General features: G+C 41.8%; 1 protein-coding gene across 2 annotated transcripts; it reads right to left on the minus strand.

Moving 5' to 3' along the window:
* Positions 1-1,498: 1,498 nt before the first annotated feature.
* Positions 1,499-26,082, minus strand: slc7a14a (solute carrier family 7 member 14a). 2 transcript variants are annotated; one of them, XM_071498504.1, is made up of 10 exons: positions 25,977-26,082; positions 12,488-13,058; positions 11,866-12,102; positions 9,320-9,537; positions 9,069-9,215; positions 7,039-7,247; positions 6,787-6,934; positions 4,345-4,840; positions 4,020-4,256; positions 1,499-3,297 (listed from the first exon to the last, which is right to left on the minus strand). In XM_071498504.1, exons 2-10 carry the CDS (start codon positions 12,792-12,794, stop codon positions 2,999-3,001), a joined length of 2,298 nt encoding a protein of 765 aa, XP_071354605.1. In that variant the 5' UTR covers positions 12,795-13,058; positions 25,977-26,082; the 3' UTR covers positions 1,499-2,998. The 2 variants fall into 2 exon arrangements, with proteins under 2 accessions (XP_071354605.1, XP_071354604.1); XM_071498503.1 differs by lacking the exon at positions 25,977-26,082 and adding an exon at positions 25,493-25,821 and having other exon boundaries at positions 2,062-3,297.
* Between the last annotated feature and the right edge of the window lie 1,906 nt (positions 26,083-27,988).

A 27,988-nucleotide genomic window follows, 5' to 3' on the forward strand; every position in this document is an offset into this window, starting at 1 on the left:
TGGCTGAGCTATGAATGCAAAGCGGCTGAAGTCTTTTGGCTGAATCGGGAGGTTATGTGGGTGGGGAAGGTATTTTGGCTGAATAGGTTCAACAGTGGGATATATTTTTGGATGTGTGCGAGATATAGTGTGCAAACATTTTAGGATGTGCTGTTTTTGTTTTCAAGCTGTGCCGCTGGATGGAAAGTCGATATTGGAGGATTCTGCAAAACCTCAGATCAGGAGCAATGGCAACATTTTGAATGCTTGCCATGCTGTCATGGTCTCAAGGCTGTAATGAGGAGTTTAACAACCTTTGACATCATGAATTCGAGTTAAAGCAATCCAATCCAACTCGACTCTGAAAATTTTGACCAAATACAAAAGTAAAGTCAATATTTTTTTTGGAATCTTATTTTCTGTAAATTTTATTTCCCAACAACAGCCTAAAAGCTGTTTCAAAATTCCCTCCACACCCTCAAGGGAACAATTTTTGGTGGGGAGATGCAGATGATTGAAAGGTCACACTACTCCCTGCACTGGCGAGCTGCAGAATCATCCAATATGAGAGTAATCCCTCTGGATATTGGGCTGTTTTTTTTTGTTTTTTTTTTTCTTTTGGGAAGGGTACCACAAATATTTCACCGGACGACACCAACTTTGACCTATTCTGTCATGAAGGAAGCTTTTGTTGAGTGTGGATGAATGTGAGAGGTAGGGTGGGGGTTTAGCGTGGCATCCTTTGATTTAGTGCATTAGACAAGTAAGGCTTCCCTGGAAGGGACAGATGCAGCAACAGGGCACGAGGAAAAGGGACAAGGACGACAATCAGGGCAGACAGCAGCTACTGTAGACGTGCCCCCCACCCTTAACTTAATATCTTCATAGGATGCTATTTGGTGTGTGCCAAAAATCCGTGTCAGTGCCATGTGTGCATACATTCTCACTATGGAATCAAACCCCTAACCTTGGCAGCATTAGCTAACATGTCCTACACATTGAGCAATAAAGGACCGTGATTTGATTTGATTGACTTTCACAATATCTCAGGGTGCAGGAAAGTAAACAAACATTAGCCACATGCACAAAAACTGAAGAGGTAGGGGCAACAGGGAGGTTCACTCAGACCAGTTTGGGTTATAGCAGAACCAGATGGAGAGGAGGAAATATTCCAATGACAAATCAGAGGAGTGATAGCAGACACCCTGAAGTGGAACTGGAGCCAATGGATCGACAGGCCATGAACAGATTGTTGCTTCAAACCAATCTCGGCTGTATTGCTTGTGATTTACAGTGGTAACAGCCCGATGGATATCAAGAGGAAGGTGAGATGGCAAATAGATGAAGGAAAGGTTGGGGTTGAACGATCAAAAGAGTGGTGGAAGATAAAAAATAAAAATAAAAAAAATGTAGACAAGAAAGTGGGAAAGAAGCAAAAATCAGAAGGGGAGCAGAAAGAGAAAGGTAGAAGAGGAGGAATTAGATTTCAGTTCACTCAATGTGAAAGTAAAATTCCTACTTATTTATAAACACATTCCTATTCAGTTAGGGACTGTATGAAAATTATTGGTGCAGGGAGGGTGGTCGGAGCATATCTATTAAAAAAAAAAAAAAAGCAAAACATTATGAATATTTTCTTTGGAACTTGTTTACTTATGTAAAAGTAAGAAATAGCCTCATCCTCATAATATATCAAGTTGTACAGTCCCTAATTTTGTTTTCCTCTTCAGGAGAAAAGACACAAAACTTATTTTCTGAACTGTATGAACTGAAAATTAATTCCTTTCCCAACTCTGGTAAACACAGCGAGAAATGCACCAACCGAGAGACAAGCACATAGAAAATATGACATTCATCACCACAAACCATGCAGGTTGTCAATTAGGATTCAACCTGTTCCCTCTCTGTTACAGCCTCTTCTCCCTCTTCTGTTTTTTTTAGGTACGCTGATGAGCTGACAAGCGTGTGTCATATTGCACCATTAGATGCTTTGGTGCGGGGGGATTGACACTGAGCTTCATTTTTGGGGTGGAGAGTGGAAAGAACAAAACGGAAACAAATACCTACACATACACAGGAAAACAACCTGAAGAACACACTTTATATCTACACACAGACATGAAAATCAATGTAAAAGGTGGAGTTTGATTGCACATACACCCTCACGCATACACAGGCAAAATTAAAGTAGAAAACAGACATAATCAGAAACTCACATACACCTACAGTAGATGAAGGCACTATTGCAAGCAAAGTCCAAGTACTATTTGTGACAGAAAACATCAACACCCTTTTCCCAATCCACTCCGGAGTCCCTTGGGCTAGATGTTAGGGGTCAGGGGAAATATTTAAAGATACCCAGAGAGTGGTTTTTGAGTTTTGTGTGTTTGAGAGCATGTGTGGCCATTTTTCTGTTTGTTGAAAATGAAACACCTAGACATAGGAAATAGCTCGGGCTCGGCATGCTGTCATCTAACTTTCCTGCCTGTCTGTGTTGAAACAGGAAGAGAGGTGCTGATTCATCTGTCCCTCGCTCATCACCTCCTTCTCTCCTGTATCCCGTGATCAGACATTAACATTTAACTGATTGCTCAATACACAGTGTCGCATGGTTCACAGTGCAGTGAACCACATTGTATTTTATCTTGTTATGTCCGCACTTTTTCTGTCTGGCGGTTCTTCGTGTGGGATGTGGACTCCGATAAGTGAATAACAAGTGACTGTGATAAGACACTCATGACCTTGATGTCCGCGTTTGCTGTGTGAGCAGGGGAGTCAAGCGTGGTAAAGTACAGTGAAAGAAAAGCCATTCCACTGCCAGGAAACAATCTAGCCCAAGGGTTAGACACACAAACAAAAACACACACACACACACACACACACACACACATGCAGGCATGCACACTCACACACGCACACATAAACAATCACTCATGCACTCACCCCCCCCCCCCCCCCCTCCCTTCCCCCCAGGCAGCAGACAAGGCAGTACATTCAGGGTAACACAGAGTCAGTCCCTTCAGAAATCCATCGGGTCCTCCTCAGCAAGGCCGTGATTGGCAACGGTCCTGCCTCCACCTTTTGATGAGATCCCCTCGCTTTCAGGTTTTGCCTGTGCGGGCGGAGTCAGCCCCGATCCCCCCTCAGGCGCACCCCAGGGGTCATTGGTAGGTGGGTAGAAATCGTCATCGAAGCCGCAGAAGCCTTCGTCCACACCCTGATCGTAGCGCTGGTAGGTGGAGGCGTGCACCTCGTTCTCTCTAGCCGTGATCTCCAGGGTGCTGTTCCACATGCCGTAGCCAAAGTAGATGAGCACACCTGAAAGGACACAGTTTTGTTGCAGGTGGACTGATTGATTCATCAAAGTATAAACACATACATAAGCACAGGAACAGACGCGGTGTACCGGAGCTTGTGGCATGATTTTAAGAGCTCAAATGGAAATTTAAAAGGAGTGAGCTCTACCGATTTAAAAACAATTCAACCCACTGAGTGAGTCAGAACAGCACAGCAATCCTACTCACACAGCAAAATAACACACAGATGTATACCAGCGAAAACAGCTCTGCTGCTGGACGCCAGGCTGCTACTGCTGACTTTACATAAGCAGCAAAAAAAAAGGAGCGACGGGATTTAAATGATAGGTTGAATTACATGTGAGGCACATTTACACACACGCACACACAGGTACACACGCACACACTCAGACAAACACAGATGCGTTGGTAGATATGACAGAGGCAGGAAATAAAAGAGAAATGAGATTTCCTTGTTCTTCTACTGAAGAAAAAAAACTAACAAAAAACAAAGCAAGTAAGTGAGACAGGTTTTACTGGCTCACTGAGCCAATAAGAAATGAATAATGAAATTCATCTCTCCATTGTTTTAGGATCAACTGAGGTGGGTCATTGTTTTAGCACAAAACATGATCCATGACCCATCTGCCCAGGATGGTAGAGATGATGCGAATCCTGTCTGGCAACAAAAGACACAAAACTTCAATGCAGGACAAACTATCATTGAGTGAATTTGTCGCTTACCCACAAAACACCAGATTGAAAACCGTATCCAGGTGATGGCGGACAGTTTAAGCATGAGGTAAATGTTGACCAGCATGGCTGAAGCGGGGACAAAGGGCACACACGGGGCCATATAGGGCAGCCGCTTGGGGTTCTCAGGTTGCTGGAGGATGATGACGATGAGCAGGGCAATGAAGATGATGAGGAAGATCAATAGCAGCAAAGCCCACCAGCGGCCCTCCCCGATACTGCTCGCTCCTGGAGGGAGAGGAGTCAAGAAAAAAAGATTTAATTTATAGTTACACTACACTCAATTCCCGTGTGATTTTCTTTAATGTGTTCTCACCAAAAATGATGAAGGAGCAAAAAATGAAGATGAAGATGAAGAGCAGCAGCACACACACAGTGACAGTTTTGCCCGTGGCTGGAGTTGGCCTGTCCATCTTTCCCGGGAGGCCCAGTCGGATCCTCAGGGTGTAGTAGCGTGGTCCAATCAGCTTCTTCAGCCTCCGGGACATCCCGCTCTCTGACTCCTCCGCCTCAATGCCGGTGGTCATATCCACCGTGCCATAGTTGGGGTGGCTGGCAGTGTAGGCGTTTTTGTCCGGTTTGCCTATCAGCATCTCGTTGTCACCCAGCGACGGCAGGTTTTTGGCTCCGCAGGTGTTAGTGGGTGGACCTCCATACTCATCAGCCTCGCTGGTTGGCGAGCAGGCGTCCTTCTCGCACTCAGCCAGAACGCCTTCCTTCCTCTTGTTGTTCTGCTCTTCAGAGAGGAAGTTCACGAAGCCGTGGATGTCGCCCTCAGGTTGGTAACGTAACAGGAGTACACAGAGACTCACCTGCAACCAAGAGGGTAACACATGGTTAAATCACTTTATAGCAGAAAGACTTCAACTGATTGGCTATTAGCTGTCTGGTATCATCCAATCACATTGATGTAAACATACAGCAGCCTTTATAACCTGACAGACTCTTACTTGGCTGATATTCTCATGATTACTGATTAATGCTTGCTGCTGCTGCAGCTCCCTGCTGTTTATATCTTAATCCTTTGGTATTGTTGACCTTGCTAAGACCTGCTGTTTATGTATATGTTTATATCTATCACTGTGTCATTCATGTGCTGGAGGGATTAGTTTTCCCAGCAAAATCCCTCTTACTACGTGCTCTCCTTCAAAGAGCACAACCTTTTAAACCTATACATTTAATTATATAACCATCCACATTTTGCATTGATCCTTATTAATTTCTTATTCATTTTAAACATGTCTACCTTCCATTTCTGGGAAAGTGGTCTCAGGATATGTATTTATGTAAAATATGTCTATAATATAAGCATAGATACATAAACATACATATCTGTATGGGTTAGTGTGACGATGGTAAAGATACTCAGCAATACATTTTTAAATGGTCATTCAGACACATAATGCCCTCTGTCATGGCGCTGGGTGCACACACCACATTAAAACTACAGTTGTATGTACAACAAAAGAAATACTACGTCACAGATTAGTCAACTCAGGTCAGTTTATTCATAATCATCTCATTTTACCGAAGTGTCACCATGTTTGGATGCTCCTCTGCTCCACATTGCTGGGAGCTGAGACACAGCTGCTGCCTGCTGCTGCCTTATACAGGAGCAGCAGGAACCTGCACAGGTGTGCAGATGGCAGATGATACCATCTTTAACTGGGTCATGGGTTATTTTGCCTAATTAGTTGAATTATAGTGAGATTTGGAGATTTATTTAATTGGTAAATTTAGTTTCTTTGATAAGTTATAGTGGCATTAGAACTGGTAGTAGAGTTGCATGTTGGGGGAAATAGAAGATAATTGATTTAAGTACATTGTTGTTTGGTCTAGGGGGAGGGGCTTAGCATGTATAAGCCTCTGGCCAGCAAGGCTCTCGAGGGAAAGGGGAGTGCATGGCTGGAGTGTGGCTTCTGCAAGTTTGTCGTATTTTTGTTGTTTTGCTGTTGATGTCCGAAGTTTTGTTCTCACCATTTTGTGTGTGTAAATAAAAGCACCTCAACTTATTTTTGTGACCCAAGTCATCAGTTCAGTTTCATATATCATTTTTAAATATGTACTTTTATTTTATATGTACATACATGTCATATATGAAAATTCAATATATTGTAATGGACTGGTTGACATGTTATTGTTTTTAGCGGTTCTGTTCTAGTGTTAAGACCAAGTTCAGTTAAGGTAGAAATGATTGATGAGTTTTCCGGGTTGTCAGTGAATGTGTGTTATTCTTAAAAGCTGTGAAGCCTGTCAGTCAGCGCAGCCGCCTATGACAGTGATTTGTGTGAGATAACGTACCGGTGATTGGCAGAGAGTGAGAAGAAGACAGGTTATTGTTTTTCCTGCTAGCTGGTGAGTGGGAGTTAGTCGAGGGCGGGAGTTGATGCAGTCAGTTATTAGCACTGAGCTTACGCTGTGAAACCAGTTAGGTTTGTTGTTTTGGGATTGGCTACAGCCCACAGTAGCCTTTGTAAATGAACGAATAAAGTGCCAGGAAAACAATCTCACGACCCGTAGCTTCATTATTGAGGGATGCTATTATATGTGTATATATATTACCTTTGTGTATGGGAGGGCTTTGTAACAAAGACCAAACTGTGTGTTTACTGGCTGCTCTGTATGTGAACAGGTTAGAAAGTGCTGAGAATAAATCTCTGTAATACAGTGAGCTAAATATAAGCCAGCAGCCCGCAGCACCCTGCAAGTGCCCATATGCTCTATACGTATGTGTGGGCCGTCATTATCCACCACTCACCAGGGTGTAGGCCAGCAGGGTTCCTATGGACATCATCTCTATGAGGTCTCTGAGGCTGACCAGGAGGGACAGCAGGGCTGCCAGAAAACCCGACACCACACAGGCAATAGCAGGGGTCTCTGTGTAGGAAGACACATTTGCCAGGAACCTAAACACACACACACACACAAAGATGGTCATTCTGAGAAACAGTCATGCGTCGTTCATATTGATATGAGAAGTAAACAACAGCAAATCACTGTGTGCACTGACTTAAACAGCAGGCCATCCCCTGCCATGGCGTAGATAACCCTGGGCATGGGGAAGAGGGACCCCAGCAAGGAGACAGTGAGTCCGGCTATAGAGCCAACTGCAACGATATATTTTGCAAACATACAGCCGTGCACGGCAAACATCTCCATTAGCGGGGCGTCTGCGTCGATCTCATTGTACGGTACCATCAGAGTCAGGATCACAGAAACCTGGATGGAAGAGGATAAAATAGAAACACAGAGATGGTTATTTATGGGAATTCAATGTTACAGAATTCACTCGGTTGTGGAAAAAAATGAGTCCTGACATTCATCCTGAAATACTGCTAAAAAAGAGAGGAGCTACACTCCAGCAAATCCAGCACATTGGTATTAAATGGAAAGGACTTCTTTAAAGTGCTGACAAAAAATAGAAAGTTGAACATGAACAAATCCATAACAACTGGGGAAACTCCATCTGCAGTTGAAGATCATGTCATATAACTGAAAGGTTAAGAATAGCTACGAAATAGAGTGTCTGGTGAGTCTGTTTTATCAGATCGCTGTAACTGCATAAACATTTAAATACTGACAAGTGTTGAGCTACATTCTCGCAACCTAACTATGCACAGATAGCACGTTCAGGAACACTGCATCACATCACATGCAAAATGTTCGTGTGTGTGTGTGTGTGTGTGCATTTTTGATCCTCACATCTGACGTGTGAAATCATGCAGGGCCATCTGTCACAGATACTGTGCTGCAAAAGAGGGATTTGCATGAACAGATTACAGAAAGAGAGAGGAATAATAAAAAAGACCAACCCTCACAGAGAGGAGGATGGAGAGATCAGTTTCTCCCTTATAGCCTGGTGCCCTTTAACCCTTCGTCCATTCATGTGTGTGTGAACCGGTCATAGGGGACTATACTTAGTCTAGAGGGAATACTACAACAAATCCTGGTAAGAAGTCTTTGTTCGAGAGGGCAGAGCTGATGCTACAGTTCCCACTTTAGCTCGCTGTCAGCTAGAGGTCAGCTCGCACACATTCATGTGACTCACTGTGGCGGAGGGGCTTTCAGAAGCATCATACTGCATGATTCTCACCCCTCACTCCCCTCTGTGAGGAAATTCAGTGTGGCACGCAATGTGTCTAATGATTAAAGTCAGTCAATTCTCAACCTGCAGCTTCTAGAAGATCCTGATGGGAGCAGAAAAGTTAGAGAGCCAGTTCAATCATATAAAATCAGAGATTGAGAGAAGCTGAGAAAATAGATGTTGGAGCATAAGTGAGGGCTGATACAGAGGAATAGATGCGACTGAGAGACACAGAGAGGAAAGAGAAAGACGAGGTTTTCAAAGAGAGTTCTGAAGTTGATGCAATCTTTGCCTCCAGGCGATGCTGAAAAACTCTCCTTCCTGATAGGCCGCTGTTACGCGGTACCCATGGCAACAGCCATCCAGCGCGAAAGTGTCAAAGTAGGAAATCTGGTAGGCAGTGCGAGCTGAATACGTAAAGATCAGAGATGAGATGCACACCCGCACAGTTGGAGTGCGGGGGATGGGGGGGGGCGGGGGTTGATCTTTCCATCTCTCTGTCAGACACTGCTCAAACTTTGAGAAAACACTCTCAGTCTGTGTTCACAAGTAAGTCGACAAAAGAGCGATAAATAATGAAGCTGTCATATGTCGTCTTGTGACAGAAATTCTGTCACAAAATAAAAAAAAAAAAAAGATGGAAACACTGAAATTCTCTTTTATTCCCTACATTGTGATTCCTCTCATTAAACATTGATTTGTTTCAAAATGTTCAAAAACTATGTGGGTGTCTGAATTAGAAGCTGTGATTATCCCACAATCGATCTGATCATATTTATTAGTGAAACAGAAAGTAAGTTTTCTCACATCGGAGTCAGTGAGCCAAGTCATTACATCACCTCAGCACCACACTGTGCTGCAGCAGTGATAATCTGACTAACAAGATAAAGGTATTAAAGGTATTTGTTGTCAGTATTTGTGCATACAGTATATCTGTGGTCTCCAAGGTAACTCACAGAGACGTAGGCAGTGAGGCAGGTGATGAGTGAGGCAGTGATGGCATAGGGGATGGAGGTGTTGGGACTCTTGGCCTCCTCTCCTGTTGTAGCAATGATGTCAAATCCGATGAAGGCGTAGAAGCAGGTGGCGGCTCCCTGCATCACCTGGGATAGGCAAGAAGCAAAAGTAATGATAGCTCACATGTTATTTGCTTGCTTGTGACTTAGTATGTGTGAATGTGTGTGTGTGTTTGCATGTGTGTGCATACCCCCGACCAGCCATAGGGCAGGAATCTCCCCTCGTCCCAGTTCTCTCCGTTGACAAAGAACAGCCCGGCGATCATCATGAACACCCACACTATGAGGTTGATGACGTTCAGCACGTTGTTGAAACCCACAGAGTTCTTCACTCCCAAAGCCACTATCACCGTCACCAGCAGTGCTATCAGCAGCGCCAGCAGGTCAGGGTACGACTGCTCCCCTTTACCTAGAGGAAACACACACACACACACACACATAGAAAAACAAAGAGTAATGCCATCCATTCACTTTGGTGGAGGGTGATGAAACTGCTCACAAAACACCAACCTGGATACATTAGCTGATCCATGGGCTTGGACAGAAATTAACATTTCTTTTTGTTAACCTATAAATTAATTTTTTCATTAAAAGGGCTATTTGTAAGTTTTTTTCTGCCATCAAATGTGGTTTCTTTCTGGGAGCAGCTGGTGGTGATTGTCGCTTGACAAGAGCTTCGTCTGAACTTGCCAAAGTCCAAAATCACCCAAAGCCCAATGTGATGTTACATTGCTTATTTTGTCTGATAACAGCCAAAAATCCAGACATTCACTTTCAAAAGAAAAGCCGCAAATTCTATGAGAAGCTACAACTAGCAAACGTTTGGCATTTTTACATGATAAATTATTAAAATGATAAATCAATTATTATTTTTATTAATTAATTATTATTATTATTTTGTCAAAGTTGTTTTCTTCCAAGGTGTTCAACCACATGCAGTTCCTCAGTCATAGCAGAGATGGTAGTTAAACTAAATAACAAAAGCCACAAAATTAAAATATTGGAACCAAAACATTCAAGCTTATGTTGACATTTTTCTGAGGATGGTAAAGCTCAATTAAACAATAATAGTACTGCCAGTCAGAATAGTGTGTGGTAAGAGTTTCCAGTGAGGATTAAGAGTGAACAGTTTACCAAGGGCACATGGGTAATTTTGGCATTTGGTATTTAATAGCTGACTGTCAGGCCACTTCCCCCCCAAAAAAGGTCTATTTTCTTACGTAAAACATCAAAAAGGGCTTTCTAAATTTATTCAACTTTCCTGGCAATGCAACAGTTGGAAACACATTTATTTTTGCCACATCAACAAAACTATTTTTGTCAGATAAGCTGCAAATCACACTAAAGCATTATACTGTATTCCTAAGCAAGATGCACCCCGTCACCCAGCATTATTAAACAATTTATCAATATTTCTATTTAACCCAGCTGAACAGTGTATATGTTAAACAGGAACCCACTTTGTGTATGTTTGGAAAGTAATGAGATGTATTTTCTGCTAAATTCCACGTTTCCTCAGGGGTGTGGAGAAACAGCTGTTTTGCTCCAGCAGGAAAAGGAAACAGTAACTTTCCATTATGATGTGGAACAGCTGGCCTTGCTGTCACATGACCATTACCACTCCTTTGCCAGTGTCCAACAGGAAGAGTCTGTCAGGGCAGTATCATCCAGATAGGAACACAGTTGGCACACACGTCAGCTATAGTTTTACACCAGATTAGCAGGCATTCTCCTCATGGTACTTTTGATGACATGGAAAACTGTGCTGCATGAATCATTTAGAACATCCAAGATGTTATTTTCCAGAATGACATGATTTCCAAGGTAATCAGTGAAACATCATTTGGATGCTCCCCTGGAAAAATGTGAGAGCGTGAGTTGGATTGTTTCCCAGATGGTGTTCGTTTCAGGTTTTTTTGTTAGGATTTGAAGGATGTGGTGCCACTCAAATAGAGTGTCCCACTGTCACAGTGATACGGATGACATTGTGCGTCTGTAATTCATGATCCTGTGGGACAATTACTGCAACTAGAATTACCGCCTTGTGATTGCATGTCTCTGCCAACCAGTCAAGTTTCAGGAAATATGGTCTCAATCTCCGTTCCGTTCCTGAGCAAATGAATATTGGCCAGAGGTGTTTTTAAAGAACTTCGCAGGGATGATGTCACAGTGAAGTTGACCTTTGACCGTTGACTTCATCATTTTATCCCATTGAACTTTTGTGTTAAATTGTGTCATAATTAACATATGAATCTAGTTATGAACAAAAATGTGTTTTTTGCGAGGGCACCGTGACCTTGACCCTTGACCCTTGACCACCAAAATATATAATCAGGTCATCATTGAGTCCAAGTTAATGCTTTTGCCAAATTTGAATGGTTTTCCTGAAGGCGTTCCTCAGATATTGCTTCGAGAGAACGGGACAGACCCAAAAACATACTGGAGTCATTAAAATGGAGCAAAATTAGTATTCAAGTGCAATCAAATAAAATAATATATTCTCTCTAGATAAAAGAAACACTTTATTTTTGACATACACATACATTAAATTGTATTGCTATATATTAGCTATTTCCCAAGAATAGAGGAAAACATTTAATCATACAAATCTGAAACTTTATCGAAATCTAACATTAATCCAAATCCTGAATATTAGATTTAAATCAACTCAAAATCAGAGGCAGTCAAACAAATTCTTCATTTATCTCTACAGGCACACATCCATTGTTCCACTCACCCAAGCCATTGAGCGTCCCAATGTGTGATATCATGAAGTTGCTGATGCTGTGATTGGCCAGCGAGTCCGCCATGCTGCTGAGAGCCGACGCCCCCGCCGCGGTGCCAATCAGATACTCCAGAATTAAGTTCCAGCCAATGAAAAAGGCCACGCACTCGCCCACAGTCACGTAGCTGTATGTGTAGGCCGAACCTGTGGTCTTAGGCACACGCACGCCAAACTCTGCATAACACACTCCTGCAGGACCGAAAGGAAGAGCGATATAGACGCAGATCCATGCAGACACACATATCAGGGATTTGACTACATTAAGCTTCCAAGAGGAAGCTGAGTTGAAGGTATTGATAGGAACATTAAGGTAGTATTAAGATATCGCTTGAGTGCCTCTTTTATTATCACTTTGCCCGTACAATGTCTTTGCCCTTGTAATAACTGCATAGTTATTAAAAGGCTCTTCATATGAATCATATCAATGTAATGATGATGAGACTGACAGTAACCTCTACACTGTAGCATATTATATGTTATACTCACTCTAGTGTGTGTGTGTGTGTGCGTGTGTGTGAAAGAGTGAGAGACGGTAAGAGAGTCAGTAAATGCATGTGTGTAGCTGCAGTCTCACCTGACAGTATGGAGGCCACAGCGGCGATAATGAAGGACACAATGACCCCCGGACCGGCCATCTCCTTGGCAACCAGCCCGGAGACCACATACATCCCCGTGCCGACACAGCTGCCCACACCCAGTGACACCAGGTCCACTGTGGATAACACCCGGGCCAGTCTGGTCCCGTGGGAGCCGGTGCCTGACATGGCTGAATCCAACATGGACTCCACAGGCTTGGTCCTCAGGACACGGGACGCAAAGGTGTTCCATGTCGAGCCCCACTGTACCCTGCGAGGGTCCAGCTTTCCTGCCAGGCCGCTCATATTGAGGGCTAAAGGTCAAAGGTCAGATTCAAAGGGAAAAGAATTTCGACAGAGTGGGAAGATGCTGTTTCTTTTCCTTTTGTTCTTCCACAGTTTTCTTCAGCAGGCAGTTGTGTGGATCACTGAGGACGAGGAATTATTTCTAATCCAAAGGATGGAAGAAGATCTTGACACCTGTGCCTCAGTTTTCTGCTACCTCTCTCTCTTTTCCTGGTTTAGTGGAATGCCAACTCAGTTTTTCCCCACATGGTGAGAGAGAGTTATCTGAAAAACAAAAGTGGGATGATTTATTTTTGCAGCATGTCACAGCGCATTGACTTCTATTATTTGTCTTAGACAATGCTTATTCTTGAGTGCACACGCCAAGACACAAGAGCCCAATGGTGGAGATGTATTACACATTCTTCCACAAATGAAGCGTACCTGGATGAGCAAGCAGCTAATTAGCAGTGCGCTCCCTGAAGCCTTGTTGCTATAGTAGCCAAGCTCAAGTGATGGATGCTAAATCCTTTTCTCTTGTTTGCAGGAGGTAGAAAGGGCAATGTGTGTAATCAAATGCACATATTTTTACAATTCCACTTAACCTCTTCCAAGTGTGTAAAGTTTGTTTGAGGATATAAAAACCGGGACAGAGCTGTTGTGATTTCACTGTGATAAACATAATGAAATTAGTTTTATCCTTCTTTGTTTTCATATTCTCCTTTAATCTGTTACCTGGAGATTTGTCTACTGCTAAATAAAATTTATGATAATTATAATAATAATATCTTCCAACTTGATGACTACTAAAACAATGTTGCATCAATTGAAGTAAAAAAAAAAAAAGAGTAGGAAATTTTCCTGTGCATATAATTATCTAATAATTACCTCGTAATTATTAAACTTGATTGAATTAGAATGGCTGAAAGTTTTGGCATCTAAGTTTCCTTATATCCACCAGCTCCACCAGCCGATTGACATTTGTAGTCCCTTAACGTAATTAGTATGTAATTATGGGGTAACCCAAAGTGCATCAATATCTGCGAACCCTAACCCTAACCCTTATCCCACAGTTAACTTTTTTTTTTTAAATAGCTCAGTAGTACTTACACAGTTATGATTATATATCAAACACTAATGATCATATATAATTTATAATAATCAAATAATATATATTTTCATAAAATAACACTCGCACACTTTTTCTTTTTTTTTACTTTTAAGAGTTTTTTCATTGGTTTTATTGCTGCTTTAATTCAAATAGAAGCATCTGAATAATTATTCCACAACTGTGTGTATAATTAGATGCTTTAGCAATAGAAAAAAACATTAAAATGTTTCCTCATCTTTAGAAAATACAAACAGCTGAAAATGCCTTGTCTGTCAGAAGACTGTCAGAGATGTGTTTGGTGCAGTGGAGAGCAAAAGAAACATGATGCCGAATATGAAAGTAAAGTAAAGCAGCACTTTTTTTATGCACAATAATTATAACAATTATGTATAAATAAAAAGGCGTTATTATACCTTTCCACAGCTTTTCAACCATGTTTCTGATGTCATGTGAATAATAGACTGATAAGAGATGCTGTTGAAAAGGGAGATGTCATTGTCATCAATTGTAGCCCAGTCCATCTCTCCCTCTTTCTCTCAACATCTGTGAGCTCACCATTCATCCACTTTGAACAACAAGCGCAAGTTACTGAGCAAACACACACACACGCACACACACACACACACACACACACACACACACACTCTCAACATACTGCACACTCCAATTGCCTCTCAGCTATAATACGAGACATTTCAATGATGACTGCAATTACCTGGTTGTTTAACCAGAGTGGGCCGGTTCTGCTGTTGTCGCTGCACTTAGCGAGAGTATGAGCGTGTGCAGTGGCAGAAAAAGCTCAAAAGGTGATTTAATTTGCGTGTGATGGTGAGTGTTGGGTGGGACGGGGGCTCTTAACCCGTCACAAGGCCAACTCACGTGTATTGCGGTTATACTGTCATAAAATCAGATTTCACAGTTTGCTTGCCAAGAAATGAATGATACAGGACATGAAACTGATCCAAACAAACAGCGGCACACAGCAGAGTGCGTGTTGTCAACGTATTCAATGAAGGCAAACTTTTCAGCACTTTTTGATTGTATTATCTCAAGGGGAGAAGGAGCTTGACAGAACTCATGCAGTACGCAAGCTTTGTAAGATGCAGGTCAAGTATCTTGAGAGGCCTACAAATGTTAGGGCTCACATCATTACACCATCACCCGTAGAGTAACACTAGCACCATACCTGAAACTGTCTCTGCCACACTTTCATTATAACATGTGTCCATTATTTTTCATACTGCAATTCAGAACAAATGGTTTGTCACATTCACTTGAAAAAATAGTGGCCCATTTTATTCACTGAGTTGATTAAAACATTTCCAAATAAACTTGTGACAGCAGAGGATTCAGGAGATCACAGGATTTAATTGTGAAATTCCCAAAGATGCTCACAAGTGTGCCTCTGTTTAGTTCAGCAGTATAATTCTATCACGACACCAGGGTCTCTCGTGTTTGACAATGAGTCTAAAAGGAAGTTCAATTATACACTGGTTTAGTTAGATACGTCAATGCTGAACAATTACACTCACACACACACACACACACACACACACACAAACAGACACAATTCAAAACTCAAGCAAACACACCACGTCAGCAGCACTGGTCAACACTCCCTCCTATAACTAGAGCATTAGAGAGAGAGAGAGAGCGAGTGTGTGTGTGTGTGTGTGTGTGTGTGTGTGTGTGTGTGCATGTGTGCGTGTGTGTGAGGACAGGAGAAGATGAGCAGATTAGGAGGAAATGATGAGGAGGATGAGCAGACTGAAAAACAGCAGATCTGTTTTTTACATTTGAGCCCTGGGCTTTGATCCTGTTTGGCTTTGTCAATAAGTGTGTGTGTGTGTGTTAGAGAGTATGTGTAATATGATCTTAACAGCTTTAATTGAAGACATTGATACCTGTACACGAATCCAATCACATTCTGCAAAACTCAATGGATGTGTATTACACACACACACACACACACACACACAGCCTTTCATCATTGGATATCACAAATCAAACCATGGAAACTGCTTGTTTTTCAAAAACATCTGTTACATTTTAATATTCTCTGGCTAGTTTCATCGACAGCAATCACCACCTGCCCTGTGTTGAGTGCCCCCTATTTGAACAGTGGTAGATCAACAAAACAGTGCTACACAAAGATCTGTGTCAGCAGATGCCCCATCTGCTCTGTGCCGTGCTAGAAAAATGACTTCAGTTTATTAGCAGGGATAAAGGTTAGTCTGAGTGCATTTAACCTTTGTAGAAACTGAGCTTACACTAAACAAATATGGGATTGTCTAAACAACAAAACTAATTGTCCAAATATCTAAGTCTTCTAGGGGAGGATAAAGGGCTTGTTTTCCTGATGTAATTCAAAGGCTCAGTCTCTTTTCTTTTTTTTTTTTTTTTAGGGACATCTGAACCTTTTTAAGCCACGCTTGCATGTGGTGTCATGTATCTGTTGTGTTGTGATGAGCAGTTTATGTATTTATTAACACATATGAAGTTCCTAATGGAAAAAAGGTACCTTTGACCTTTGACCTTCTGGTTATGAGTCTTACTTTGATACTTGTTTTCTAGCCAAGATTTAGACAAGAAGCAATGAGCTTTGCTTTGCAAAAAGACTGGCAGCAGGTGGAAACAGCTAGCCTTAGCTGTGCTCTGTCTGGAGTCTTGTCAGCACAGTAAGGTTCCCAGACAACAAGCAGAGCCCCACAACAAAACCATACAGTTAGATACTAGCTAAACCAGGTAGCATTAGCATATGTGACAACATATCTGTAACAAGAGATACTTTTAGAGCTTGCTGTCACTCAAAATTATATTAAATAATATAATCTATACCAAACAGCCCTTTTCGAATCCAGCTCCATACTTAGCACACAGACATAACAGTGGTATCCATCCTCTCTTATAACTCTCATCTAAAAGCTGATAAGTGCATTTCCCAAAATGTCAAACTGTTTCTATACTTTCTGTGGTTGCAGCAGACTAAAAACGAACTTCCACACCAACAGTGCAATCAAACGAATGCTACTAAAAATTAATTAAAGTACACACAGTGTAAACGGTGGCAGGTGGCACCTCGCCATTAGCAACATTTCCATGGTGCATTGTCCCCTGACTCTGAGAAAGAGACAGAGACAGGCACAGTGCTGTTCTCCTCAGCCTTTATACGGAGCACACACTAAAGCGCCAGTGGCAATGTGAGCTACTGAATTATCTAATAGAGTGTGAGTGCAGGCAATAAATTTGATATTTGTTTAAACTTCTAGCCATGGAAGTCCTCATATCGCTCTCGGCATTTCATCACAAGCCATTGGAGGAATAAGTGTATGTGTGAACAAAACAGCATGACCACAAAAAAAACTGCTGGGACTGTAGGAAAGACTTGAAGAACTGCTGTCGTCTCCCAGTGTGTAAGCAATATATTGCTGTTGTGTAGCACTAAAACAAACTCCAATCACCTGCTCAGCCAGAGTGCTGTTGTTTAAAGATCAATAGTTGAATCCCTGTCATCACAACTGTCACCACCACCTCTGTCATCTTAGCATTAGTGTGTTTCCTCTCCAGATAAGAGAGCTGTCAGAACATCAATCCTTGTGTCTAATCAGCTATGACTAAGCCTGTCTCTGTGTCCGCCCCGTCCGTGTCTGAATTACTGGTTGAATAACCTCATTGAGCTCTCATTGCCTTTCCAGTAAGAGCCACAGTGGCTTAATAAAGCTAAGAGCTCTTCTGATTCACTCAAAAACCAACCTGGCAACCGGCCTGCAACGCATGGCCCTGGTCCCAACAAAAAAACAGACCTGGCAAGTGGCCCTGGCCCCGTTCTCATAGCTCACAGACAGATCAGGAAGGAGCCAGCTCACCATCATCTGGCAGAATACCTGAGTCAGGGAAATTTGTCGAACTTTGTGTTAGTTATTTTCCACGAAAACTAGCTGATGTTTTGGCATGCTGCTGTTGAGGGAAGAGTTCATGGAAGGTGCAGCAGACATTCATGGTTACCAGATGATGAATCCTACTGATTTTGGAAATCACCTGACTTTTTATCTCGCACCACCATGACCATTTGAGTGAAATGTCTCAGCAACTACTGGGAGCAAAGGAGGAAAGGACAACGTTACATAACCAGCAGTTATATCTCACAGTCTAACCGCTTGACCACAATCATGCATTACAATCAATCACAATCACTATCAATGCTTATATAATCACTGCTACTTCCATTTCTGTAGGCCTTATTGTTAAATCTTGTCCTTTAGGAAAGAAGTTAGATTTTTAACAATTTGTGCTTTTAGGTGAAAAAAACCCCACCAAATTAATCAATTTCATGGACAGATATATTTAAACATCATTTTCTCAAAAGCAACATCACAGAAAACCATCCAAATGCTGCACCCAGTTGATGAGTCTTACAGAGATCAGCAGTAATTGGTTATAAAGTGGAGATGTTGTCCTAAATTCGTTTTCCTCTGCTTGACCGACTTTGGTGACTGTCTGGGTGATTCAGTGCCTTGCCCGACTGGCCACAGCATTCCTGTCTGACAGGCCTAATGAATCTGATTTCTCATTTGACACAAAAGAGAAATTGCCAGCTGCCAGGTTGATTTTGCTCCATCGGTCACACTTTGACTATCCCTGTCCGTCTAAACCACTCAGAGACTGATTTTTTGAATTAGAACTGTGATGTTCCCATCAGTCTGACTGAGCAGGCTGCCCGACCGGCTCGATAACTTTCCGATAGATTCTTTGTTTGATCTTCTGATGTTGAACTATCTACGTGGTCTACTCGACCAGCAAAGTGTCTTGGGTGTGCCCCAAGCACCCAGGCTACTAGTGTGAACTAGTGTGATCCTTGTTCCTCTGGATCAGTTTAGTACACCAACTTGAGAGCCACCTAAATAAGAGCTCATGAAGATTTTAAAAACCAAACATCCAAATAAAATAGACAGAGGTAAATAAAACACACTACAATGCTGATGTGTCGGAGGCTCTTTGAGATTTAATCCTACGGTGACACTGGAGGTCCAGATCCAGCCGTGTCTTTCTGATGCACATGTGCTAATTTGATTTCCTTCTTATCTATGGCCACTAACCTGCAGTTTATTTCACACACAAGAAATTTCACTTCACCTCGTCAAATGGTCACATTGGTAGGTGAAAAGATGCAGCCATCTGGCAAAGAGTAAACAAATACTTTGTAAAAACAATAACTAAGCTACCATTAAACCAAGAAGGACTTTATGACTTTGTTTAACATTAATGGGTTTATATGTCTCACTAAAGTGTGTAAGAGCCAGTTAGGTAGGTATTTCTATTGGGTAATGGGTTATTACACTAGTTTTATGTAGAAAAATGGAAGATGCTGAGGTTATATCTATATTTGCTGTTATTTCTTCTTTAGCATTCAGTTAACCATACTGCTTTTACAACAGGTGATAGGGCTGTAAGGCTATGTAGTCTATGTGTAAAAAAAACATGGACAACAAAGTGTTAAAATGTAAGGAAGTCTAAACATTTGGATTTGAATATACACTGATTTATTCATGAGACAGATTTAATGAAGTGGAACATGAGTCAAAATTAAGACCACCCCAGCAGACTGTGCAGAAGTGCTCTTGGAACTTAAAATATGGGCACCACACAGTGCAAAACAATCAGTCTGCCAGTAGATGATACTGGTCAAAATGTATTAAGATTAAGAAAACAGGAAGAGTGGGTCCAAAATTGAAGTAAACGAAGCCTTGCTTTACATAGAGCTTTAAACACACTGAGGCAAAGTCCAAATGTTCTATACAATATAAACAAATAAATGACTGGCTACAAATGATCCAGCAATCCTATCTATTTAGTGTAATGTCTCTCTGGCAAACTCAATTAGAACTGGTAATAGATGCGTGTAAACACAAGCAGGGACGTCCCTCGGCTTCACTTAGTTGGCTTTCTGACCTGTTTACTCATTCACTTACTGCTTGGCTCCTTTTCTGGCTTAACTAATGGATCTGATTCACTTCTGGTTTTGACCTTTAAGCTCAAACATGTTGATCTGTAAGAAATGAGCGAACAAAAATAAAAACTACTGTGATGGTCTGTTGAATGTGTATCATCCTTGTCATCCTGTTGGCCCTGACTCCAGACAGGTCAGTCTCACAGACAAACTCTGCATAACCTGACCTGTCAGCTGGCCTGGTTCAGTCACAGCTTGGTCTGCTGCATCCTCATCTATCTTGGCCTGATGCAGCACAGTGGGAGCCTGAAGCTTAAAGCACAATGGATCTGGCTCCAGACTGCAAGATAAATAAAAACAACAGTGTCACTCCCTCTGGCTCCTTGGTTAACCAGCCATATCGATGACACCTTCGTCTGCGTGGCCTTAAGCTCTCAAAAACAACACAATCATTTCACACACTCACAGACTAATCTGAGTAGACTAACTTGATGCCTGAGTATTAACCTCGGCGGAAGACATTTAGGCTAGGACAAGACTTAAAACCTGGCCCTAAAACTGGCTCATTGATTCTGGGTCCAGACGTCAGACATACTGCTGACTAATTCTTCAACAGGACCTTCCAACACCATGAAATACTGGTGACTCTCAGAGCTAATGTAGAAAGGAAATATTGCCAAAAGACATTTTTCTCCACAGTCTTGTATCTATTGATCTAATTTGCTAATTCCCATTACTGTTGCAGGCAGTACTGCCCTTCTGCAGTATCTGAGGGAGCTTTCTATATAGTATCACAGCATTTAAACATATATTTCCCTCAACATTTATGATAGAGAGACTCAAGGAAAATGCATTTTGTCATTGGCCATCAGAGCCACACACAGTATCTATCTCTTTGCCATCACACTCCTTATACTCTCAGCTCAACTCTGACAGTGCTGCAAGTTGCTTGTCAGCTTATACTGCCTGCCAGCAAATGAAGTCAGTGTCTGTTGGGTGCAAACAATCGGCTGACAGTTGATGGTCCTTTTTATTTCATCGATTCCACCTTCACCTGTTACCCTTTCTGGATTCTCGAGTGTATTTCCTCCCCTTCGCTCTCTGACTGCCTTTGTTTCTGTTTCTCTTTTTCCCCTGCCTCTCCTCAGAGACCAGCCTTGGAGTGCTTTACCATGGCAACCGGATGAATAAATTCCCTGAACTACTCTTTGTCCACCAACAAATTCTTCGGTCTGACAACAACTCAACAACTTTGACTTTTAAGATTAGCATATTGCACACCACCATGAGTCACCAGACCAAGAGTCCGTGCTATTTTCTTTTACGGTCTGAAAGGTTGTAATGGTCATTTAAAGAGTAATTCATTAACGTGAGATAGATGCAGCTTCTCAGTGCAGACCTATTTTACAGTGTGACATTCAATTCATTAATTGCAGTCTGTTGACAGCAGAATCTCTTGCCATGTATTAATAGTTGAAATAATAAGATAGAAAGATGTTTAATGACATTAAATGAAGATCCAAATGAAGTTGTTTTGTATGAAGTACATGGTCTTTATATGAGTAAGAGTATAAAGGTGTAATTCTAGTAAGTAAGTTTTATGTAAAAGAAGAATGTCGTAACAACTACTGTCACTTACATGTGTGTGCTGTCACAATTTAAAACACAACGGGTTCATTGGTTGTAAAAATGTAAAAGTGGAGCATAAACCATTTTCAAACCAAAGCATTTTGTCTCATTGGAAGTTCGCTAATGGTTTATTGAGCTTTTTAACTGATCAAATGTCTTAATTAACTCCACAATATTGGACATTGATCATGAGCATTTATGTGTTTACCACAGTTTGAATTTCCCGATTCCTGTTTTGCAGCATTAGAGGTTTGTTGCCTTCAGTGAAACTGATTTCAGACGGTTATTTCAGCCTGTGCACAAAGATGTGTACTGCTGCCTTGACATCGTTCTGGAAAGTGCATGTGTGCTGGGTTTGTGCAATTATTATATACAATGGGTCTACATTTTTAAGTTTTTTTTCCATAACTGTGCACTGCTTCATCCTTCTGGAGAATGTCAAGACACAAATACTGGGTTTGTTTACCTCTACCTCTTATATTTCTCTTTAGTGAGGGTCACTCTGAACACTGAAGAGTGGGGAAAGAGGACTATTACAGGGGATATTTGGGACAAAGCTTTAAAGACAGTCAGCCTACAGATTAGAACTACCTTCTTGACATTATTCATATGGAGTTATCTCTTCTTTCTCACAATATATTGTCTGTCACAACCCACATCCAATCCATCATCCTTGGCCATCTAACAAGGTTTGATAGGGTACTTATGATATTACGCTTTGTGTACTGGCTGTACATCATTGTGTTTATGTCCATTTTTGCTGAGAGTGGAAAATAAAAACATTTGCAATAAAAAGATTAGAACTACATTGTACATCTGCAAAATGATTGACTGTGTTTGACAGTGCCTCTGTCTGCTATTTTAATATGGGAGCCTATGACTTTTGAAAACGAAAGCAAACCGGCAGCAGAGCAGATAGTTGTTGATTTTAAAAGTGGCAAATACATCAATAGGCGCAGATTTTTCTTACATACAGTAGAAGGTAAAAGACGAAACAAATTACAGGTATTATCATGCCATCTATAATAATTATCTGCTCTCTAGAAAGATTATTTTTTGTGGCTTAGATAAAACAGCTTAAAATGTGACAGCTTTTAGCTCTATCAGTCACTTGCTGTCAACATAATAAAGTGAAGATAAGTGCATATTGTCTGGAAAGGGCTCAAAATTACAAGAGACGAAGGTAAAACTAAATCAGAAAATATATGCAAAACTACTGATATATTGTACCTATAGGGAAGAAACCACAGTCACAAATCAACAACAGAGATCTGATTACATTGTAATGGTAATGACCAAGGCCGCCCACATCCCACACACTGGCCCTCCAGTGTCTTTCTGTCTGTCTCTTATTCTGTCTCTCTTTTCTCTCTCTCTCTTTAGTGCCAGTTGAACAAATAACCAGAGGTGTGTCTGTGTGTGTGTGTGTGTGTGTGTGTGAGCTGACAGAGACAAAGGGAAGGATGCAACGTGTGCGTGTGTGTCTGTGTGTGTGAGGTCCTGATTATATTAGCCTTTATGCGCAGGCAGGTTCACTGACGTCAGTGCTGAGCAGCATCTGATGGAGAAAGGGTGGTGGGGGCCAGTCAGCCATTCATAAATATAAAGGCTTACGGTTGTGTGTGTGTGCATGTGTGTTTCTGCTGCATGAGTCACACCTATGTTTTACAGTAAGAGTTTACTAATTACATCACTTAATGTAAAGCATTCAGCAGAAATCTTTCATTCCCTGATGTTTCCCTGAAAACATCTTTCAGGGAAACATCACTTCCGTCTCATGTCTATCATGTATCTATTACACACACACACACACACACACACACGAACACGCACAAGGATTTACTCACCATGCATTATCCCTTATAAAGATGAGTGGGCAGACAACAGTATTTCATAAACCCTGCAGTTACACAGTTAAAGAGAGACTTTTGAAACAAGAAACAGCACATGCATTCATTTACAAATGGAAAATTGAATTCATTAGCATTAAAGCGCTCCATTCAGTACACTCAAGGACTGGGTCTGGTATGACCAGTTAGCATATGCTGGCTATTGTTAGCTAATTTTAGTGAACTTAATTCCTGCAGGCCTGTAACAGAAATTGCTGAGTCAGTTTTCATGCTTCACAACCCTTCTGTGCTGGTCCTATGGTCAAGCTAAACTGTGGTGTCTCATTATTCTGCAAACAATTGTAGCCAAAGAAGCTGCTCATAAGCAAAAGTTACATAGGCTATTGGTCTATTTTCATTAAAACAGGACGTGTTAGCTGCTACATCATCAGGTTGGGCTACAAAGGAGATACTGTAGCTAGCAAGCTTTATTATTTTCACACTTTTATTCATCTGAAGGAACAACAGAACATTTTCAGTCTGTACAGTACATTTGTTGGGAACTGTTGAAAAAGGTTGTACCAAGCTAACCAGCCAATCTGACTGAAAAAAAACATGTGCTTTAATGTTGTCATTAAAACGCAGTCATGCCCATTGTCACTGCTGAAGTGCCCTTTAGCAAGGAGCAAGTCACTGCACCCCGAGCCGCTCCAGTGGTGTGGCCCTACATGTGACTCTGAGCCCTCTGATGTGAGACCTGCTTGTCTGGGGGCTGTGTGAGCGTATGTGTGAGGGATATGCGGGATGACAAGCTGGAGTTGCTAATTTGGGCAGTTACGTAATCTTCTGGTTCTACTTCTTATCATTGTTTTCACCCTCATCATCATCATCATCATCATCATCATCATCATCATCATCATCATTATCATCACCATCATCATCGTGTTTCTCTTCCTCCTGTGTGGCACCTGTTGTTTTGGCTAGAACTGCTTTTACAAATTCTATGCATTTCTGACTGTTCATTACATATCCAGCTAACATGGAGTGGCTGTGGTTCTACATTAGGGGTAGCCAGAACTCAAGCTTTTGTAATTGTTATCCTAGTGTATTTTCAAAACTAAAGTAGTATTGATGTCCATAGTCCTATAATGTATTCATGTCCATATTATGACATGTTCCCAGTTCGTCATACAGAAACCCTCCCAATGTTTTTTTGGAGTATTGCCTAAATAAAAAATGACGTTGGTTTGTGGGAGCTGAAGGCATAAGTTACCTACAGTGCTTTGAAAAGTATCACGTTTTAATTCCACGCTATCCATAATTCTATGCTGACAATTTAATCACTCTCTGTGTGGTGAATATGCAATTTTCTAACTGTAACCTTCCTACGTGCAAGAACAACCTCCATCTAAAAGTGACTGAAATAAACCTTTCTTTACTTCAGTGCAGCTGCCTCCTATAGTGAGTAATAAAGGCACCTGTTGAGCGCTGACAGGGCCATCAACCTTCAGTGAATTACCAAGCGCTCTGCTGATGACTGTTTTCAGCACCACGGACAGCACATCATCACAACTGAGCGCGAGGGACGTTTAGAAGAAAAAAAAAAAAAAAGGATAAAGAGGAAAGAAAAGGAGAGACAAGCCCTTATGGCAGATAGAAAGAGAGAGAAAGAGAAAAAGAGGGAGGGAGGGAGAGATCTGGCCATGTCATTAGGGATTAGCCCAGTTCCACAGCTTGAGGCTTTCAGTGTCTGAGTGCTCTTGTCCTCACATAGACACACACACATGCATCCAGCAGCACAGTGTGTTGCCCCACTGTTTGTGTGGGGATAGATAGATAGATAGATAGATAGATAGATAGATAGATAGATAGATAGATAGATAGATTTTGCTTGATGGAGCTGAATGTGAGCAATAACAGTTTTCAGAGCTGTAATACATCAAAATCTTTCTCCAAATCAGATAGATATCATATCATGTATCATACCATACCCCTTTAGAGTAGTATAAGGACTGACAATAGCAGCAAAACAAAGGAACTACTACACTAAAAACACTATGACAGCTCAGAAAAGCCTTCTTTTTTCCTCTGCTTTCCTGAGCATAAAGACAATAAGTCTCACCCAGGCATCTTTGTTTCCTCTCTCTCTCTCTCTCTCTCCAACACAGCCCATATAGAGAATGCAATAATCACATGCTCTCACCTGCAAAAGCACACTTCATTAAACGTCCCACCCTCTTTCTGTCGGGTCCCAGTCGCCCCTCTGTCTCTGCCTGTACTCTTCTCGACCCTCCAAACCCAGCCTGCTGCAGCCCTGGTCCGGTGGGAGAAGCGACACCCGCCCTAAACTCTCTCCTCCCTGCTCTTTCTCACGCAAAGATGCGCACCGTTAAGGTGAGGTGTACATACAGGAAGGGACCATTTCCCGACACTTCCACCCACTCCGCGAAGTCGCCAAATATCACCTCGGTTTCCGCCGCGTTATGCGCCACCGCTCATGAAAAAAAAAAAAAAAAACTGCACAAAGGAAGACAACAAAAAAGGGGAGGAGTGGTGGTGGTGGTGGTGGTGTGTGTGGGGGGGGGGGGGGGGGGGGGGTGTTACTGAGGGAGAAGAGTGGATGGGTGATCTAGTTGGAGATAACGAGAGGGTGAGAGGAAGAAGAAAAGTGGTGGAAAAACACTCACTGTGGCACGGCCGGATTAAAGGATGCCCATGTCGGATGCTGCAGTCGGTCACCAGCATCAGCAGCGGCAGCAGCAGCATCTCCTCCAGGCTGCGCGGTGCATCAGCGGGAGACAGTGCGGGAGGGAAGGAGGGAGGAAGGCAGGGGGGGAGGGAGGGGGAGGGGGATGATGTAAAAAGCTTTAAATCATTCAGGAGCCCGCTGCACGACATGTGACCGCCGACACGGTGTATTATTCATCCGGTTTGTTTCCTGATCGCCCTCGACCGGTCAGGAGACACCGAGCTGACGGGACGTCATTGTTCCGGCCCACCCCCGTGATTTCCACTGATCCAGACATTACACAAGGATTACTGTGCCCACAATGTGCCCGTGATATCCCTGTCAGTCATGATCTTTATACAGGCTAATGGTGCATCATACTATATGTACACACATTGACCTACTTTTGAAATGATTTTTTTCTGCAGTTTTTGTCATTTCTTCACTGCTTGTAGTGGACAAAAAATAGTTTGCTATCATAAAGTAAAAAAAATCAATAGCTGATAGATGAGATTAATGGTTGATAATTTACACAAGTTGCATCTATGTTATTCCGTCAAAGAACACAAACAGTTCTTGTATGCCACATAAACCTTAAAAATTATTTTTTTAAAATTTAAAAAATGATTTAACATGTGCTATATCTCAGAGCTTACCCTCTGTTTGTTTTTTTAATTATTTTTTTAAATTGAAAACAAAACTATCAGTCTATATGCTATGGTAAATTTTAATTTTGTGATGTTTGTCCACCACCAAAGCAGTTGAGGTGAATGATGGATCACAGTTTCATTGAAAGTATTATTCTCGCAATTTATTTAGTAATTGCTTTGCAGTCATGGAAGAGATCAATAAGTTGTGAAACTGCCACACGTACAGAGCTGCAGCAACAAATCATCCTCACTGATGCAAAGTGGGCGGTATAGGTCATGCAAGACGTGTCCAATGTCAAACTTAATGATGTCAGATTTACACACTAATTGGACATTTTGTCTAGGCATGTGACATTTTCCACAGATGCAATGACCTGAGGGGGTCTTGGAGTGCTGCACTGGTGTTTAATGTCATGTAGGGGAAGTGCATCCCCAGCATCCACCATTCTTTTCCAAAAGCAGTGGCAGTGAGAGTCATGTAAAGGCCTGTTGCTAAATTATTAAGCCTGTGCTAGTCTCGGATCAAATATTCAGCAGATGGCTGAAGTTATTTGCCATATTAAGCCTATTTATGTCAGCTGCATTGTGTGTTTGTGTGTGTGTGGAAGGAAGAGAGCATTTGCAACATTAAACAACATTACGAGTTGATGCAGTGTCCAACTCCCCTAAAGGAAGTACCATTCAGCTTCACACATTTCTATCTGTGCAGTATCAGAGTCACATGGGCACAAATGCTACACCAGAGGTGTTTCCATCATGCTTATGAAATATGTTTCAGCAGCAAGCGTACCCACTGGTTGGCAATTCAAAGGCATTTTATCAAAGCCTGTCTCTTGCTTTAATGTGTTCACTGCAGTGGCACTGTTTCTTTTGGCCGCCATGTTTGCTGCGCCAAAGAAATGAATAGAATATAACATTAGATACTCACCGTATATCATAAAATACAGTACATTAGCCTGCAGTGTCTCTTATAAAATAAGATAAATCATAACTGACACTCAGAAGCAACAGGCCAGCCCTCTCCCTGAACAGTGTCCATTCATAACTTAGCAACCATAACTACAAACCTGTTCAGTCAAGCTCCACATTTCTCTACATGACAGACAAATGGTAAATGGAGCTGCAGTAAGAGAAGAACTTCATATGTGAAGTGTTTAGAGGGTGGTGTCTTTTTTAGTCTTTCCTTAATCAAATAAACGAGCAGATTTATAAAGAGTGGATTAAACACTATATTTATCTGCTGTAGTGTGAGTTACATTCGTGAGCATCTCTGGCTAGCCAGCTTATTTCGATTTCTTCATTATTAGTGTGTGGGGCTTTA

This window comes from Trachinotus anak, unplaced genomic scaffold (genome assembly GCF_046630095.1).
Source record: "Trachinotus anak isolate AG129_WGS33_773 ecotype Australia unplaced genomic scaffold, CSIRO_AGI_Tana_v1 ptg000015l, whole genome shotgun sequence".
NCBI classification, from domain to species: domain Eukaryota; kingdom Metazoa; phylum Chordata; class Actinopteri; order Carangiformes; family Carangidae; genus Trachinotus; species Trachinotus anak.

Coding starts and splice junctions, on each gene's coding strand:
- slc7a14a (XM_071498504.1), bottom strand. CDS start 12,794: ATGAGCGGCCTGGCAGGAAAGCTGGACCCTCGCAGGGTACAGTGGGGC. Junction 12,103..12,487: donor TGTGGCCTCCATACTGTCAG/GTGAGACTGCAG, acceptor TCGGTCCTGCAG/GAGTGTGTTATGCAGAGTTT. Junction 9,216..9,319: donor TGCCCTATGGCTGGTCGGGG/GTATGCACACAC, acceptor TGCCTATCCCAG/GTGATGCAGGGAGCCGCCAC.